The sequence below is a fragment of the Euwallacea fornicatus genome, chromosome 1, assembly GCF_040115645.1.
Source record: "Euwallacea fornicatus isolate EFF26 chromosome 1, ASM4011564v1, whole genome shotgun sequence".
NCBI lineage: Eukaryota > Metazoa > Arthropoda > Insecta > Coleoptera > Curculionidae > Euwallacea > Euwallacea fornicatus.
The window spans coordinates 3,150,439-3,167,459 of NC_089541.1; the positions used below are offsets into that span (position 1 = coordinate 3,150,439).

Here is a 17,021-nt window from a genome sequence, read left to right on the forward strand (position 1 = left end):
CAACCTCGGATTCCATAATTATCGGCAAATCTCTTTTAACCGAGCCATTTTTTCAAGTTCGGAAATAGAAAATAGTCTGAAGGGGCTAAATCTGGCGAATAGGGGGGGCGAGGAAAAAGTTCGAAACAAAGTCGATTAATTTTGGTAGGCGCGATGATGGAAGTGTGGACTGGTGCGTTATCTTGATGAAACAAAACTTCCTTCTGTGCCAAACGCGATCGCTTTTTCCTAATCTATTCGCCCAACTGCTGCAATAAATTTATACAATATTCTTTTTTATTATTTTTTCTTTAGGCAGATAATCAATAAAAATTATCCCACGTGCATCCCAAAAAACTGACGTCATCACCTTTCCTGCAGATAAAACGGTTTTCGCCTCCTTTGGAGCCGATTCTCCCCTTTGAGTCCATTGTTGTGACTGTTCCTTCGTTTCAGGTGTGAATTGATGAACCCACGTTTCATCCATGGTTATGATGAATCGATACAAAAACTCGGCTTTATTGCTGCGAAACTTTGCTAAACACTCATCTGAAACAACCTCACGGTGCTATCTTCGCTCATCTTGCGCACGGGTTTTTCATATCGAATAGTTCGGTCAAAATGCGATGTACAGTACTTTTCGAAGTACCCACAATGTCTGCTAACTTGTGCAATTCTAGCCGACAACTTTCCAGTACAGTTTTTTGCATTTTCACCATAATTTCTGCAGTGGTCAGATCTGGAGCGTTAATGGGTCGACCACTGCCGAGTTCGTCTTGGCAGCTCGTACGAACGCGTTTAAACTCTGCCACCCAATATTTTACAGTTGCTAACGAGTCTTCTCAGAGTAGAATCTAACTCCGCCTTGATGTTTGACGGACTAAGACCTTTCAAATAAAATTATTGGGTCACGTATCGATGACCAATTTTTTTGATGTTAACAAAATCTCTAAAAGGGTTCGCTAAAACCGGTTCCATAACCAAAATAAATCAACATAGCATCCTCAAACTCTAGATATAAGATTTTTAAGGTTAGGTCTTTGTAATATAAGTAAATTTTTAACAAAAAAATTGCCATCTATATGTCAAATCGGGTACTTCTGGGTCTATCCTCGTACCTAGAAGATAATATAAACCATTGTCCCACCTTTATTAACCCGGTCTTAGCGCCAGTTTTGTCAAGAGCAAGTAAAATTTATAATTCTGAAAGTTTCGAGTTTCAAAGTTAAAGTCAATTTACGCTCCGTAATATAATCCATACTGACCTTAACACAAACTGACTTTATTAAGTTTAAAGGAAAACTTTGACTTCAAAAAACTAGGCTTGATTCATGTTCCGACGTTAATCATTAGGTTAATTATAAAATAAATCACCTCACTTTACAACACTTCAAATCCATTATACCTACTCAAGTTAAACATCCTTACTTTTTATCTCCTTTTCAACCTTGAAAAGTAATCATTTAACACGATTTTCAACTCTGAGTAGGCTCGCGAGCCCTCACTTTTCACCTAGTCCCTTAAAATTACATTAACTTGCTAAATGTTAATGGAAACAAAATATAATTTAATTGAATTTAAAAATGTAATTAAATCTGATTTTCGGTTAACTACGTTAAATTGAAACTTTAGATGTAATTGTGTTTGCTGAATGCGCCGTTTGACTTTAGCAAACTTTAAGCAAAAATTTCATGCTCTGCGATTCCACCTATTATACTCGCCTATATCACTTACAAGAAAATTGATATCCAAGATAAATTTATCAAAAGTGATTTAGAACGAAAAATAGTAATAAAAAGGAAATGCCTATTTTCTCATCTTCCTGGTACGTTCCAGAATATCACAGTGGCACAGAAAAGTGACATTTTACACATACGCAACGCACGCGAAAGCAAGTGGCATATACCCGTGTGAAAAATCTTTGTGGGTAATAATGAGTCGTCTCTGCCATGCGTGCATTAAATATTTTATCACACGAATATCTATAAAGATTCTGCAGCACACGTGCACATCAAGAGCCCGCAACAAGGTTCTGACACGAAAGAGATCATAAGAGAAATTTCTACTTTCGCTCCATGTACCAGAATCTCGCCACACCTGATGGTTGCAGTGCAATCAGAGTGCGGTAAAGAATCACTTTACACACGTTTTGGGTAAATAACTATTGACATCCCCTTGTACTAACTCCATGCAGAATGTTCCAAATTTCCGTAGTTAAAACGCCGCAATAAAGGTCCTTATCGTTAATGGCAACGTCGATATGGTGCTACATACCGGACGTTTGTGTAAGGCGTTAACGACCATTCAGTCCTTCGGGAACTATAATTTTGATAAGCTCTGGGAATACGAAACTTTCGGTTGGCCCAGGTAAAGGCTTCCTTAGTTGATGGGAATATTTGAAGATTTGACAGACTTAAATCCCCAATTACTTAACAATAACGGCACGCCGTGAGCTATCAAAAGTCTAATCTGGCCCGTTTCGTAATAAATCTCAGGATGATAAGCTCCAACCTTTGACCCTTGGAAATAAAAGGGATGAAAAATGGAATTACTTCCAATATAAATCTCTGATATGGCCAAAATTCGGGCGAGATGGATCGTACTAAATGGCCTCTATGATTACTTTAATAAGAGAAACGCACATTTTTCTTCGGCTCCACAAAAGAGAGATAAATTCCGTAAAAAATTGATCTATAATTTATAAGAGGTATTTTTGGAGAAAAAAAGAGTAAATTGCCGTACGGAAACGGAAGTGGCAGTGGCGAAATAAAACTAAACGCGATTAAAGGGAAGTTGGAAGTTTTCTTATTTCTAGGAAAAATCAATTAATAATTACGGAGCCAAGACCCTCGTGTTTACCAGACTTTTAGTTAGCTTCTGCCGGCAGCTAACTTTTTCATTTCAGCAGGAAAACGATGTTAGAACTTTCTTTTTGCTCGAGTTGAGCGAAATTCTTATTTGATTTTCCCCTTTTTGTGAGCCCGTCAATATTTGCCGAAATTTTCTTTTTCATTTAATTTAGCACCCGGTCAAAGTTCGCGCGGCAAGCTCTGATGTCCACTTAAAGGATATACAAGCTTACACCCTCTAAACGAAATGTTTACGCCCTCAGGAAGGGGGTAGAGAAAGCAATAAAAATACCTCACCACATAGCTGGCAGCTTCCGCATGGTTTCGCTGACAGTTGTCTAATAGATTGGCAGCAAAGTTAATATCCCCACAAAAGAGTCCTGGATCCATTAGTTTGTCCTGACGCCTTAAAGAAGAGGAGTGACTCAGCGAAATGTTATCTCCATGAAATATGGAGAATTTAAAAATTTATCGATAAAAAACAAAAACAACAATCAAGCAACTTCGTAAGTCTTAGTTTTACAATGTGCAAAACTTCCACGTTTAACTCGGAAAGTTGGAGTAAGCAAACGTCTATAAAGTGTAACTCCGCAGACGAGTTTTTCCAATAGTTCCAGTACACCGCCAGCAGAATGATGCTCTAAAAAAGTGAAAAAAAGGACTCTGTTGGCAAGCTAGAGCTAAATCCTGCAAGAGATCCAACTAGATTTAGAGCAGTGTCGTAAACAGATCGTCTTTCAAATCCGATTTGCTCTAAATCTCCGCGTCTTGCCTGATAAGAGATCTACGCTGAAATTATTCCAGTTCAAGTAGGAGCTTTTTATATATCGTTATCCAGTGGCAAAAGAGTCTTTTTTTCTGGTTTCAACAAACGGAGAAACATCCAACGAATAGAGGGAAAACAGCAGGGAAATAATTAATTTAATTTTCTAGTATTAGATTAGAGTACCCCGGTGGCGAAACTTAGTTTGGAAACCACGCCAGCTGGCACATCTGGATGTGATTGGCCTATTAATATCATCAACGCGGTTTGTTTCCACTCAGACGAGTAAGTTTCGTTCAATGATAATTGTTCTGGGATTCCCGTATTCGTCCTCAAAACCGATTAGATTTAATGAGGCTCAAACTCGTTCCTGGATTCGATAAAATTGAAACTTCATTTTAAAGGTAAACTGCCGAATCCTTGAATCATGTTCCTTGGACGCCGTCTCATTTATTTGTTGTTAATGTAGGATCAGTGGTGTAAGAGCTGTCATGACCAAATTTGCAAATGCTCACAATTGTTAAGCATCTTTTGATTGTTTATCACTCGTAACTAAGTGAATAGGTCAAAAAAACCTGTCCTCTGGCAACCACGCTTTACTCATTTACCTTGAGACCCTGATCAAAATAGTAATGAAGTGTGGTTGCTTTTGCACGTTCCGGTTCTCTTTCGATTAGGTTTTTCCGTTCTTAAGTCTTCTGGGGTAAATATTATTTCTACTTTGTTTTAAGCTGCAGTTTGTATGTTTATAAATTAAATTTTCTCGTCTCTTTCTTTGCAGAAAAATCAAATTTTGTGTAACTGTCTCTGTAACCGGAGCAAAATGAGGATTTCAACAACGAGTCAAACTAAGACGTTGCCGTCGGCGGCTCGTACGAAAACCAAACTCATAGAACAAGAAACCGGACGGCTAGAAATTTGATTAAAGAGCCGGCTAATTAAATAAAAGTCCCCGAGGTATCTCGGTTCGTTTCGCGCGGGCAAATATTAAGTAATTAGACCGAACCGCACTCGCTTAAACCAATATTTGAGAGCCACTGTTTGCTCGGGATCGCCTAACTCAATTAGTCGCATGTCTTTGATTTTCCCTTTAAAATTCGTTTTGTCGAAACTGGTAATTGCCTCAATTCCTTCGCACAACATCAATCGGTGGCTTTAGCCAGAACAATATTAACCCAATATCAGAAATAGGAAAGGAATCTTTTTCCTGAAAAATGTGAATAATTAAATAATTTAGTAAGGAGTGCTCCTTCGCCATATCATCAAGATATACTTTCCAGCAACTTTCTCGACAACATGGTGAAGAAAGTGTTCAACTGAAATGCATAATTAAAAAATACACAAGCTAAAGATGAAAAATTGCAGTGATATTTCTAGCATTACGGTAGCTTATGATTTACCCCCTTACCTGCGGCAAATTCCTCAGGAACTCGACTAAAAAAAAGGGTGCAAAAGCCACCCCTCTGGCCACTTTGCAATACAATCAAAGCCATGCATCACGTAGGGCCCTACAATATGTCACAGGGACATTAAATTCCGTGATCGTGACAGCAGCACGCAACCTCGCACATTCTATTTATATGATTTGTCATTGTCTCCTTTATTTATATCGCCAGAAAGGTCAATAAACGATACCGAAACTGGAATTCAATGTCGTTCGTTTCTAATTAATGCAGAACCGATTGGTTTAGTTAAACCGGCGGAAAGTTTCGTTACAAACGACTGCAATTCCTCAAAGAAATATCCCTCCCTACGTGCACCGTCTCGCAGCCCGTCCATAACGTCTCAAAGTTTTACCTTAAAAACCTCCATTATTTCTGGATTAAACTTAAAGGAGCGCCTGGATTTGAGCTTAATCCAACAATGAGCAATTTCCCAACTTTGATTACTTTCTGAATCGTCCAGGCTGTATTTACTTTGTAGCGTTCGTCTTTGTTTTAGTTTCAAGAAAAGGGCCTGGAAATTAATTAGAAAAGGGCAAGAACCAGGTGAACTGCCCATATTTGCCCAATTTTCTGGGATTATTTTCAGGAAATGTTTTCAAATATTAAAATTTTAAATGCACATAATCTCATCTGTCGACATCAACATATGCACTGAATAATTTCAAAGGAATTTTAATAGATCGGGTTTATGCGTGTATGTGCCCAGTCCCAGCTCCGGCAAACAAAGTTAGCGTTTAATATTAATCCAGCTGGATGGATTTTCACCATTTATATTTGAAATACTCACATTAATAAACAACTGGCGGGTTATAAATGTTATTCAAATGAAAGCCTTTATTTTTAACTGAAAATAGTACATTTTATAACTTAAATCAAGCTGTGTAACATCGCAAGTTTCGATGAAATGAAGCTAAGATGGAACATTTCAGTTTCTAAAATAATTGTATTGCGCTATAAAACGATGAAGGAAAAGAGTTTTTTTAAGTTTTAAGGAGTAAAATTCCTAAACTTTTACCATTTCAGGTTATTTTTGGTTAGATCTGAATAAATAACTGAGCAGACCTACCTCTTGAAACAACCACGTTTACACTAGCAAAACTTTATTGTTTTATAGACCGATAAAGGAGAAATATTTTCATATTTTAAACAAACTTTCTCTCCATTGTACACTAGTTCTCGTTTGTTTGGAAGAGAATATAGGAGTTCATTAAATGTAGAAAAATCAGAGAACGTTTCTCTTCAAGGTGAACTTAAAAAATGGATTTAGTCCTCATAAGGAATTTTATTATGTGTCTTAAGCAAAAATTAAAACGTTTCAAATTCTTTGCCTTATTTCTACTAACTTATGAGACTCAAATATCAGGAAAATCAAAACATTCCAGAAAAAATTTTTACTGATCTAAGTGTATGAGGATCAATGAAACCAGTACAAAAATATATGGCAAATCAAAACTAAGAAGGTTTCGTTGCTTTGGCAAAATTCTTGAAGGACAGAAAATTCAATTTAGTTCTTCAAAATTACAGAGAATAAGGAAATGTGTGAAAGTTATGAAATTATTATTTATTCCTAGGAACCAAAAATCCTGAGAATTAATGGAGAAAATTATCCTTATTGTTATATAGAGTGAGTCACGTGGAACTGTACATACTTCTACTATAGAATACAATTACTAATAGGAATATCGAAAGAGCATTAAAAAGTTGGTTGCATTTGTTATTGTTACTACACAGGTAATTTTGCACATTTTATCAAAAAGTGGCTTTGTTTAAAACTTGTAATTCCACTTTGTTTTTTTTTTTTAATTCTCTGGTGCAAGAGTGCACTATAGTGTATGAGTAAGATAATGAATACAGAGTTCAAAAAACCTAGAACTGTCGTCAAAATCTTTAGTAGATTTTTTCAGTCCAAAAAAAAAACATTTGCAAAAGTTTAGATGAACTAATAGTAATAAACAGTCAATAAATTTGTCATATTCTTAATTTCCCTGCAAAAAAAAAATACGAAAATGCTATAATTTTCATTTCTTATATAAGTTTTTTGAATGACTTAATAAAAATAATATATTTTTTTCTTTTCTTTGTTATTTAAATCTCAAAATGTTATATACATATGTTTCAAATAATTGTTTCTATTATGATTCTCTTAAATCTCACAGAGTCTTGTGTTTGGTTATTAATTATAATATTCAATTTTAAAATATAGCACATTCAAGATAAGAATAATAGGTACATTTAAGTATCAAAAGTTGTAGCATTTGCGTAAACTTCGTTTTTTACAAAGAAATGAAGATTGTGATTAATTCGTTGACTCAGTATAACTATAAGTTTATCTAATCTTTAATAAATATGCACAGCGCTTTTTCACACACTCGAATACATTTGTACAGTTCCTCATGGCTCATTCTGTATAAAGAGACGAGGGTTGGGAGTTTCAAAATTTTAGATGCAGATTTAACTCCAATGCTTCCAACATTCCAGAATTGCCCTATAAACCCACATGTCCATAGTATGTTTTTGCATTTCTTTATAACAAATTCAGATTTATCATAATCTAACAAAGTGTGATACATATTTCATTCAGCCTTATCCAACTTGACTCTTTATCCTTCTAATTATTTTCCCACAAAATCATATTTATTACCTCCTCTAACCCGTACTAATAATTCAAAACTATATCGAAATTAAACCACAATAAACCGACAAAATGGCTGCCATTACGTGTTTTTATTCGGGCAGTTGCAATTATCGTGCTCTTTATTTATGCGCCTGAACATTCACAATTAATATTCCGGAAATGACATCGTAAAATAATGATGTTAACGGTTTCCATGCCGCAACTAATAAAGGGAAAAGAGAGTTGTTGCTGCTTTTATCACCAGAGAGAGAGAGAGAGAGAGAGAGAGAGAGAGGGAGTTAGAGAGAGAAAGAGAGAGAGATGCCTTTTCTTGGCATTGATCAGTAAATTAAGGGCTTAGATGATTAATTCAGCTGATGAAACCCGAAACAGCAATTAGTAGTTTGTTCTCGAGCAAAGTTTGCGACAGAGGAAATATAGCCGTTATGTTGCAGAATCTCTGATTGTTATAAACTAAGGCTTAACGCTTCCTAAGGCGACCTTAATTCCTAATTGAGTGAATAAAGTTTGGAAATTTTAGGGCGACAACATTGGTAAGGATTCTCTAAGAAATCTTGGAAGCGATCATTTGCATGTGAACAGGTTATTTTCCGGCGAATGGCTTTAGTTCAATCTCTTGATATGCAATTTTTTACCCGAATAAAATAAGCCTTTTTAAATGCGCCTATAAATCAGCTTGATTTGATTCCGGTCAGTTCCGCCTTTTTGCCCGGAAGATTTATTGCCATTTTTATATAGGTTTTACAATAATATATTGGGCCAGTTTTTCCAACAGATGCCCCTTTTTTCGATGCTTCCCAAATTTATTTATTGCCAATTTCATATAGTTTCTTACATAAAATGCGACTTCATCATAGTTGCCTTGAGTTTTCAATTTATCCAGCCATACTGCTCCTTTCCTATAATAGTGTCCTCAACTTTATTGCTCCGGATGTTCTTTTAGATCTAATAATGCCGGAAAATTTCGACCTAATTTCGAATTGGTTGGTGGAAAAGTGATTTTTATTTCATGGGCCACGGACGTGCCCAGACGATTCGATTGAAAGAAATTGCAGAGATTGCCAGTGTGGGACAGATTGAAATGGGATTGCTCGGTTCTATGTAAGATGCTTTTATTTTCAGATAGGAATATTAGGAAAATCTGTAGAAATATCTGGAATTTAAATTTTTAAATACCGAAAAATTCGATTAATCTGTTCTGTAGAGTGATGAGGGGCGGGAGTTTTTATCTTGTAAATTTTTTTTCTCTCTAAATATTTGTGATATAAATATTCTAGACAATCTGCCTATTTTAGGCCGATCGAAAATATTAATGTGGACTTACTTAATAGATCGAATAAAATGAATCTGAAAAATTACAAAAATTGTTGGATTGGATTGGATTGAAGATTAGAATCATTCGAAACAGCATTGATAATCTAGGTGCACTATGTCATTGCGATTATGAAAACTCAAGTGATGAAGAACAAAAAACTCGGTACAAAATCTAACAAATTATAACTATGTTACACATACATATCGGGGTTGTACTTGACAGAGCTTGATGGGAGAAGATCAGGAAATTAAACTTCTCTGCAAATCACACATAAAAAAAAGTGTAAATGATCATGAAATCGAAATACGCCACTGTCTCTGATGGACTTTAAAAGATTATAGAAATTTTTATGAAGGCAATATTATATTATGAAACAGTAAACCCTCTTAGTCACGTGAAAAATAGGAAAACATCAAAAAAGGAATTGACCACATTTTATAGAATTCAGGGAAGCGGTCAAAATCAACGTCAATACATCTATTAAACTATGTAAATGAATTGAATTTTCTTCAAAAACCTGTCAAATCAAATTAGACTTGTGCTCAAGAGGATTAAAACACAAGACTAAAAAAAATTCTCTTATTTTGGAAATAGCACCTAATTTCTAATAATCTAGACACCTAAGTGCTTTTCCCATATCATCTAATCAAATCAATTTGTAAATTTTTTGGAATTTTCTGGACAGATTTGAATAATAGACCGAAAAATCAACAAACATCGAGACATTCATTTCCATCGCTTTGAAAAATGTGTAAAAATTACGAGAATACTTGCACGCCACTGTATTGCATAAATTATGAAAAGCTCATAAAGTATCTTATAAAATCTGGGAATTTTATGGTGAAATTACAAAAATCACTGTGCTACCAAAAATGCATTGAAATACGAAAAAAAGTCATCAAGAAAAAGTACTAGTTATTTCTCGCCATTTAAAAAATTATCAGCAGCGCTGACAGTTTAGATACACCGTTTTTTCCATAGATAATAGAAGCTGAAATAAATTAACAACATTTAAAGGTGTTTGAAAATCCACGATTGCACTTAAAAGGATTTTATAGGAGATATCGCGTTATTTGATAAATAGATGAGGGGTGAGAGTTTTCAAAATTTAGTTTTGGTATCTATTCCTTCCTGGAAGAACGTATGTCAAGTCAATCATTTTGCATGAACTATCAAACAGGTTATCTTCCATTTAGTCCATATTTATCCCTTCTGCATGCTAATTAGAATATGATTAATCGAGGTAAACTCACGTCAAATAAAATAATTGAATTTCATGCAAAAAATCCAAATATTCCTCATAATTATAGAAAATTATTAGTGAAGAAAAATGCAAGAAATATGAACAATTTAGATCTTCCCCGCAATGTAAGAACTTGGTAATGCTTGCAACCCTAACTGCTCCTAATTACTTCACAGTCTTTCACCTCAAAGCTTTTCGAACAAACACGATGCTCCAGAAGAAAAATCCCAAAGTTGCTTGGAACGAACTTTGAAATCTCACGTAGAAACTTTTGTGCTACACATACAGAAAACGGAACGTGATAGTGAGGATCGCAAGTTCACACGTACCTGTCAGTTCTAATAGTTCCTGAAAGAATAATTTACTCTTGCTGGGTCTTGATAATGCAATTTGTACACTTCCCGTTCGTACGTTTTATTTTGCTAGAAAAGTTCACTTAATCTCATTTTGTTTATATGGTGAAACTAAACACATTGTCATTGAATAAACATATATTCATTTAAATCTGCATAAACTAAATCATTCTTCTCCTTTCCACTTCAAAGGAAAACTGTTCGGGCGCCCAATTTTATTCATATCACATCGAAACCCAAATTGACTTTCAAGCTAAGCGGACCGAAAAAACGCTTTGCCAGGGTTATAGCTTTCTTTTTATAAAACTTTCCTTTCGCAAATTTGTTTTGAAAGGATGTACTTTCATTTATATGCGTCCCCTGCGGACATTTTCCTGATTTGGGTACCCAAATCCATCTGGCTTTAAGGTATCCATAGAAAACATCTGTACATAACTGATTTTAAAAGCTGTCACCATTCCGTTAGTTTTTGACAGACAAATAGAAATTGAAACTATCGGTAAAAACATGCAAGAGGAGAACGATATTATTGCCTCTTCCCCCCAATCCCACCCAATTAAATATAATCTCTATTTCAATAACGATTATATAAACTACGAAAGCCCAATTTGCATGATCATATGTGCCGCCCTTTGGAGAATCTCTTACTTGATCTTAAGGTACCTTTCACGCACATATTAATAATTTATACGTCCACTTTATTATCTCAGATCCTTACTACCGACATATTCTCCAGAATTCTGCGTTCGAATACTGAACAGCATCCATGGCGTTGTATCCGCCTTTTTGGGCATCAATCAGTGCTTTATTTTTGACTGGCCCTTCGATCATCCAGAATGGAAGACCAGTTACATTCAATCCTTCATTATGACCTTTAGTTTCGGGTATTTCGTCCATGATACCTGGTGGATGCTAGAGTATAATAGAACCGGTATTACACACATCTTATGAGATGTCTAAATTAGAAGAATGTAAATTTCTAGACAAAACTATGATGTGCCATCACGTATTCTGCATGTTCGCCCTAACTAATATGATCTTCAAAGGTTACTCAGGGGCTCAAGCTACTTGTGCCCTTGGCAGCATGGAAATTACCAACCCTTTTTTGCAAGTAAGATGGTTTTTACGGACAGCAAGAATGCAGGCTACCCCTCTGTATAATTCCACAGAAGCCACGTTTTTCGTGATATTTTTAACAATCAGGATTATAATAGGCTCGTATTTACTCAACATTGTCTTAAGGCAGCCCAAAAACAACTGGGATTTCATTTTTATGTCTCTAGGAATTTATACAATATCCTGGGTTTTTCTCTTCGATATGATAAAATACGGTCTGAGGAAATACGCTCGGAAGTAAAACTTGCAGAGAACACAGAAAAAAGATTATAGAAATGTTGATATTTGGAAGTAAGAAATGTTACTACATATTTAGACAACAATATACTTACTCCTGCGTGGTAATTATTCAAAATGTTCTCATTAATTAGGATCCAGCCATTCGGAGAATAATTCAGCTCAACAGTAGCAACTCGGTGTAACTAGATATTTTATCAAAAGCCATTCCGAGGCTGTATACACAGTTTCCTCAGAACTTCTGCCATACTGTAGGTCTGTTATTTAGGTTCGTAATTAAGTTATTAGATGGGAAAATTAACGGCCGACCCGCTAATTGCGATGAGTTTTCCATATTAAGCTGATGAATGCGAAGTTTCCCCCCTTTCTTAATGTTAGGTTGTACTGCATTTCACCTCTTATCATCATATAAAATTGTCCTTAAATCTTCAATTTTGATTGTTGTACAAATTCGGATGGGCTGTTATCTCTTCAAGTCCGCTTTTTCAAATTTAAAAACAAATCTTTCTTTCCATGTTAATTTTGTTTTCGATTAATTGTGAAATAAAAACTTTTCATTTTGCCCCTAAGTGCACTATTTTGCAACCACTGGGTATGAACAAAATTGACTAAACTCAAAGACAAAATTGCGAGCAGACAAATTTTTATGGGAAATTATCATAATCTTATATACATACGTGGACGTCAATTTGCACTCTAAAACGTTATTTTGAAACTACTAAATTATATACTTTCAATATTTTATTTACTATACATTTTACTACTGTTTACTGTATTTACGAAATAAATTTTCTGAAGTACCGCTAAAAATGTTGATAACAAAGAAAATCCCAAAAAAGTTTTAAAGTGTAGAATAAGCTGTTGAAGATGGTAGAAAGTGTATAGCACTAACTACGAAAATATCAAGGAAAGTAGTTTGAAATGTTGGGAATGTGCTTTAAAAATAAATGATGATACATACTTGTAAACTAAGCCCTCATAACAGCGAATAAGCGAACTTTCTTATGACGGAACATTTGTATATATGTCAAATATATTTCATTTTAGAAGAATAATAATTAGGTTTGGATGTTACGTTAACATTGAATATTATTGAACATAAATAATAATAAAGATTCAAGAATATACATCTACCATGTGTCCCTCATGTCAAAAAACTAACTTTGGTATTACCGTAAATTAGTTGTCTACCATATTATCTTTTTTTTCTTTTATTTTGTTTAAAAATAAGAATTCACGCGCACATAAAGGTTGTTAAAATTGTGGAATTGCATATTATTGTCAGTTAAAACTAACGGACAACAACATTCGCCCTTTACTAAGAGCTCAGATGACAACCCTTGTTAGCATTTCAGTAACAATTTATCACCGTCTTGAGGACTTAAAAAAAAAAAAAATTAACAGTTAACTAAAAGATATGGAATGTAAAAGTGTAAAATGTGAGAAACGTTCTGAAAATTCATCTTTTCGATCGTTAAGGAATATCAGTGTTGATATGAGTATCATACCATCATTCCAAAAGGTTCATGTGTGCTAAGTGATCGATATTTGATCTTTGAATTTAATATATATGCCCAAGGTTGACCTATTACTAAAGCACAGATACCCAAGTGTTATTCATGTGATCAGTATCAAAAGCATGCTAACATGTTTAAAAATTTTTTTAAGAATCTAGAGGTTTCACGTATTCAAAAATTTTCATAGTCGTTAGAAATTTTATATAACCTTTTTGTGTGTTCATTTTCATTTGATGGTTTTGACCTTGTATTTCTTGAATGTATTGTTTTTTCTGTCTTAACAATTGTTCTGTCATTAAATTTATTTCTTAATATTTTTATTTGATCCGATATACCGACTATGTATAGTATAAAAAGGTTAGTAATAGATCTATTTTTATTTTGTCTTATTATAAACTGTCCGAAATTGTGAAAAGATTTATCTATAAAATTACTAGGATAATGGTCTTTACATAAAAGCATTTTTTATGTATTAACACTTCTATATGAGGCGTTATACTCAAACGGAATGTAAGAAATTAGCAATGCACCGTAATCGTACAAAAAACTTTATATTCACCAAGTTATCAAGAAAGTGGCAATTTTCTATCAAAATAAATATTTTTTAAATTATAAATTAAGTACTGCGACCAAAATATTCTCAGCTAAAACTCCCCTTAGGTATTTATTCTCATGTGTTGCAAGAAAATCTTTGAGGAATAACATGTGTTGTTAATTGCCAAAAAACTCATGAAATTTTATCTTGCCTGGTTCAGACCATGAGAGATTAACCTCACCTACATGAGAATAATGAGACTCTAACCTGTAGAAACGCAAAAGCTTAAAATTGTATGGGTTTTAATGGCACTTTTCCTACATATGAAATATTCACATAACACGTGAGAATAAGGGTCCTGAATTTAAATTCTGAACAATTCCAAATAATCAATGGAATGTAGGTAGGTCAAATTTAAAGTTTTTCTTCACTCTTTGAGATTAGCTCTAGCAATATTTACCATATCATCCTAAATTCTTTCGGCGCTTTTATAGGAATTTGGAATTCAGGTTTCAAATAATACTGAACCTATTTTTTTCGAAAAATATTTATTACATGTCTGTCTCATATCAAAAACTGTACACCCCAAGATTGCCATAGTAAAAAAGTTTCGTTAACTTTACAGCTTATACTAATAAATGATCGATCCAGACAACGACACTTTGCATGCGTTTAGGGAAACTTTCCAGAAAGTGGAAAAGAAGTGTTTCGTATCAATTCCCGCTTTGGAAGTTTTAAACTTCTACAAGCCACTTCTCGATGATATCAATCTGGGTTATATCGCTTCTAGTGACATTCTTATAATTTATTACAGAAGCAAATCCCATGTTAAATGCCAATTCCAAGAGCGTAGAACGTCGCCGTCTGGATAACAATGAGAATTTTTCTCTAAAAAATCTCACTTGAAATGTTGAATCCTGCATGGCAGTAGCAGCATCAACATTTGCCTTTAGATAACTATCAGAACCAAGATGAGATCAGGACTAATTCCATGTAACGGAAATATTCAGAAGCGAATTATTCAAGTTTTTTTGCCATTACTTTGTAGTGGAAGTGCGGTGGTCGCGTGTCGTAAATCTTACGTCCCTGTTCGTCCTTGTAGTCGTGGTAGTTTACTGACTTTTCAACCCAAAATTCCTGACTTTCAGCCACTTTTTGAGTGAAGAGACTCGTTGCGTCTGTTTTCATAAGCTGAAAATTCAATAAAGCAAAATTAGAGAACTATCGATCACTTAAAATGCCCTCTAGTTTGCGAGCCCAATTTCAGTGAAGGAATATTGATTAGACCCGTTCAATATCTATATCTAGAACGCCATCTATGTATTTCTGGCGATCCAGATATTTTTTTCCAAAAATCCCTTACCTTGAATCCATTTTTTCGAGCAACAGCTTCACTTTGAGCAAACAGTTCTTTGGCGATGCCTTTTCCCCTATAAGCTGCATCCACAGACAATATTCTAACTTCGAATATCTTGTCTATGTTATACTTGGAAAACAAATCAAGTTCCAAGTTCACCTCATTGAGCAATCCAAAAATTCGTCTGTACTGAAGGTTGTCGATGTCTTTCATTTCTTCGATGGATTTCTCAGTTTCGCCCTTTTTAGAGGCTCCATTTAAGGCAACTCCGGCGATCTAAAAATATTTAGAACGAGTTTCGAAGAAGTAATTTAATCCCCAATACCGATTGTTCGAGACCGGGAATGTCTGGAAGGCATTTAATGGAATTTCCTAGCAATAAACCACTGATATTGAATTCCTGGAGGGGAAAAGAAATATTTCCAATTCAGAAATTTAAGTCACCTTCTCATTCTCCTTATCAATCGCCATTATGGAAAATCCATCTTCCATGGTTTTAAGGTCATGGTGTTCCAATAAAGGACAAGGAATACCATGGAGACATAATCCAACTGATGCATTTAAGGGCTCATCCGGAAAATTGATCCGAAGATGGTCGATTACAGCATCGAAACGTGTTGGGGGGATGACAACGTAGTCCAACATAGTGTGGGACATGATTTAAGCCTAAAGAAATGTTGTATAGATGGGACACACTATATATTGTAAAACTACGATGTTTTGAGTTTAAATCCCTATTGAATCATCGATATTAGATTTTAAAAGGGTCGCTCCTAGGTATGAACTTCAGACTTTTTCAGTCTGAATGTTCGATTTGTTTTCTTGTTTTTAAAACACATCCGCAACCTCAACTGTCCTTAATATGTTTTTCGATTTTACATAGAAGCGTAATTTGAAAACAACTAAATGAATTAACAGAAACGAAATAGTATAGTGACTGATAAATGTAAACTTTCCGACTCTAACTAAAATTATCTTGAATTTGGTTCCTTTTTTCCTAACTTTAACTATCGTTAATTCATCTTAACCAAAATGATTTAAAATCATTGTTTTTATTAGGCATCTACGACTAAAATAAATACAAATAAGTTAGAGTAATAAAACTTTAATTTTCCATTACTATTACCGCATTGCAGCGCATCTCTAATCAAACATTAATTAAAACCACACACATCCAAGCATACAGCAATTAGCCTCAATTGACACTTTCATATAACTGTCTCACTTTATTACATTTAATCTCCTAGAGAATGGCTCTAAATATGAAAAAAAAATAGAGACTCTTACCTATAACTTTTCACGAGCGCTGACTTGTTTCGTGAGAGACTCACTGCACTCTATTCGGAGCAGCAGATCTAAATATCTGGATCATCGGTCCTGTTGCTCCTATAGCAACGGCCCCATCTGCGCCGCGCCGCACAAATCGGACCTTCCTCCGGAAAATTTCGTGATAATTGACTTGGACGTCTAATGAGACTGCAGTCAACAATGGTACAGGCTTTTAATTAAAATCTTCCCAGTGGGGAAAGCAGGTTTTGCCAGTTAATCACTTAATGAACAAATTTTCTCAATCATAGGAGACTTATTATGGGCGCGCTTGAAGTAATATCTGCTATACTAACGTTAAGAATGTCTTTTTAGGGGGAAATAATATATGAGTTGAAGAATAAAGGGCTA

The 17,021-nt window shown here is 34.7% G+C and overlaps 2 protein-coding genes across 2 annotated transcripts; one reads left to right on the top strand and one right to left on the bottom strand.

Moving 5' to 3' along the window:
* The first annotated feature begins 11,063 nt into the window (after window positions 1-11,063).
* Window positions 11,064-13,677, top strand: LOC136350563 (TLC domain-containing protein 5-like). The gene is made up of 3 exons (XM_066302413.1): window positions 11,064-11,241; window positions 11,293-11,513; window positions 11,566-13,677. The coding sequence occupies exons 1-3, from the start codon at window positions 11,090-11,092 to the stop codon at window positions 11,937-11,939; spliced, it is 747 nt and encodes a 248-aa protein (XP_066158510.1). The 5' UTR covers window positions 11,064-11,089; the 3' UTR covers window positions 11,940-13,677.
* An 855-nt stretch (window positions 13,678-14,532) lies between these two features.
* On the bottom strand, window positions 14,533-17,003 carry LOC136338961 (arylalkylamine N-acetyltransferase 1-like). Its single transcript, XM_066281807.1, has 4 exons — window positions 16,632-17,003; window positions 15,789-16,010; window positions 15,351-15,620; window positions 14,533-15,178 (listed from the first exon to the last, which is right to left on the bottom strand). The coding sequence occupies exons 2-4, from the start codon at window positions 15,999-16,001 to the stop codon at window positions 15,005-15,007; spliced, it is 657 nt and encodes a 218-aa protein (XP_066137904.1). The 5' UTR covers window positions 16,002-16,010; window positions 16,632-17,003; the 3' UTR covers window positions 14,533-15,004.
* Between the last annotated feature and the right edge of the window lie 18 nt (window positions 17,004-17,021).

Bases quoted from the DNA above. Each gene is read 5' to 3' on its own strand.
- LOC136338961 (XM_066281807.1), bottom strand. From the start codon at position 16,001: ATGTCCCACACTATGTTGGACTACGTTGTCATCCCCCCAACACGTTTC. The intron at 15,621-15,788 runs GTGACTTAAATT...AAATATTTTTAG, and splicing joins TTGATAAGGAGAATGAGAAG to ATCGCCGGAGTTGCCTTAAA. The intron at 15,179-15,350 runs GTAAGGGATTTT...TTGAATTTTCAG, and splicing joins CTCGAAAAAATGGATTCAAG to CTTATGAAAACAGACGCAAC.
- LOC136350563 (XM_066302413.1), top strand. From the start codon at position 11,090: ATGCAAGAGGAGAACGATATTATTGCCTCTTCCCCCCAATCCCACCCA. The intron at 11,242-11,292 runs GTACCTTTCACG...TTATTATCTCAG, and splicing joins ATCTCTTACTTGATCTTAAG to ATCCTTACTACCGACATATT. The intron at 11,514-11,565 runs GTATTACACACA...GTAAATTTCTAG, and splicing joins GCTAGAGTATAATAGAACCG to ACAAAACTATGATGTGCCAT.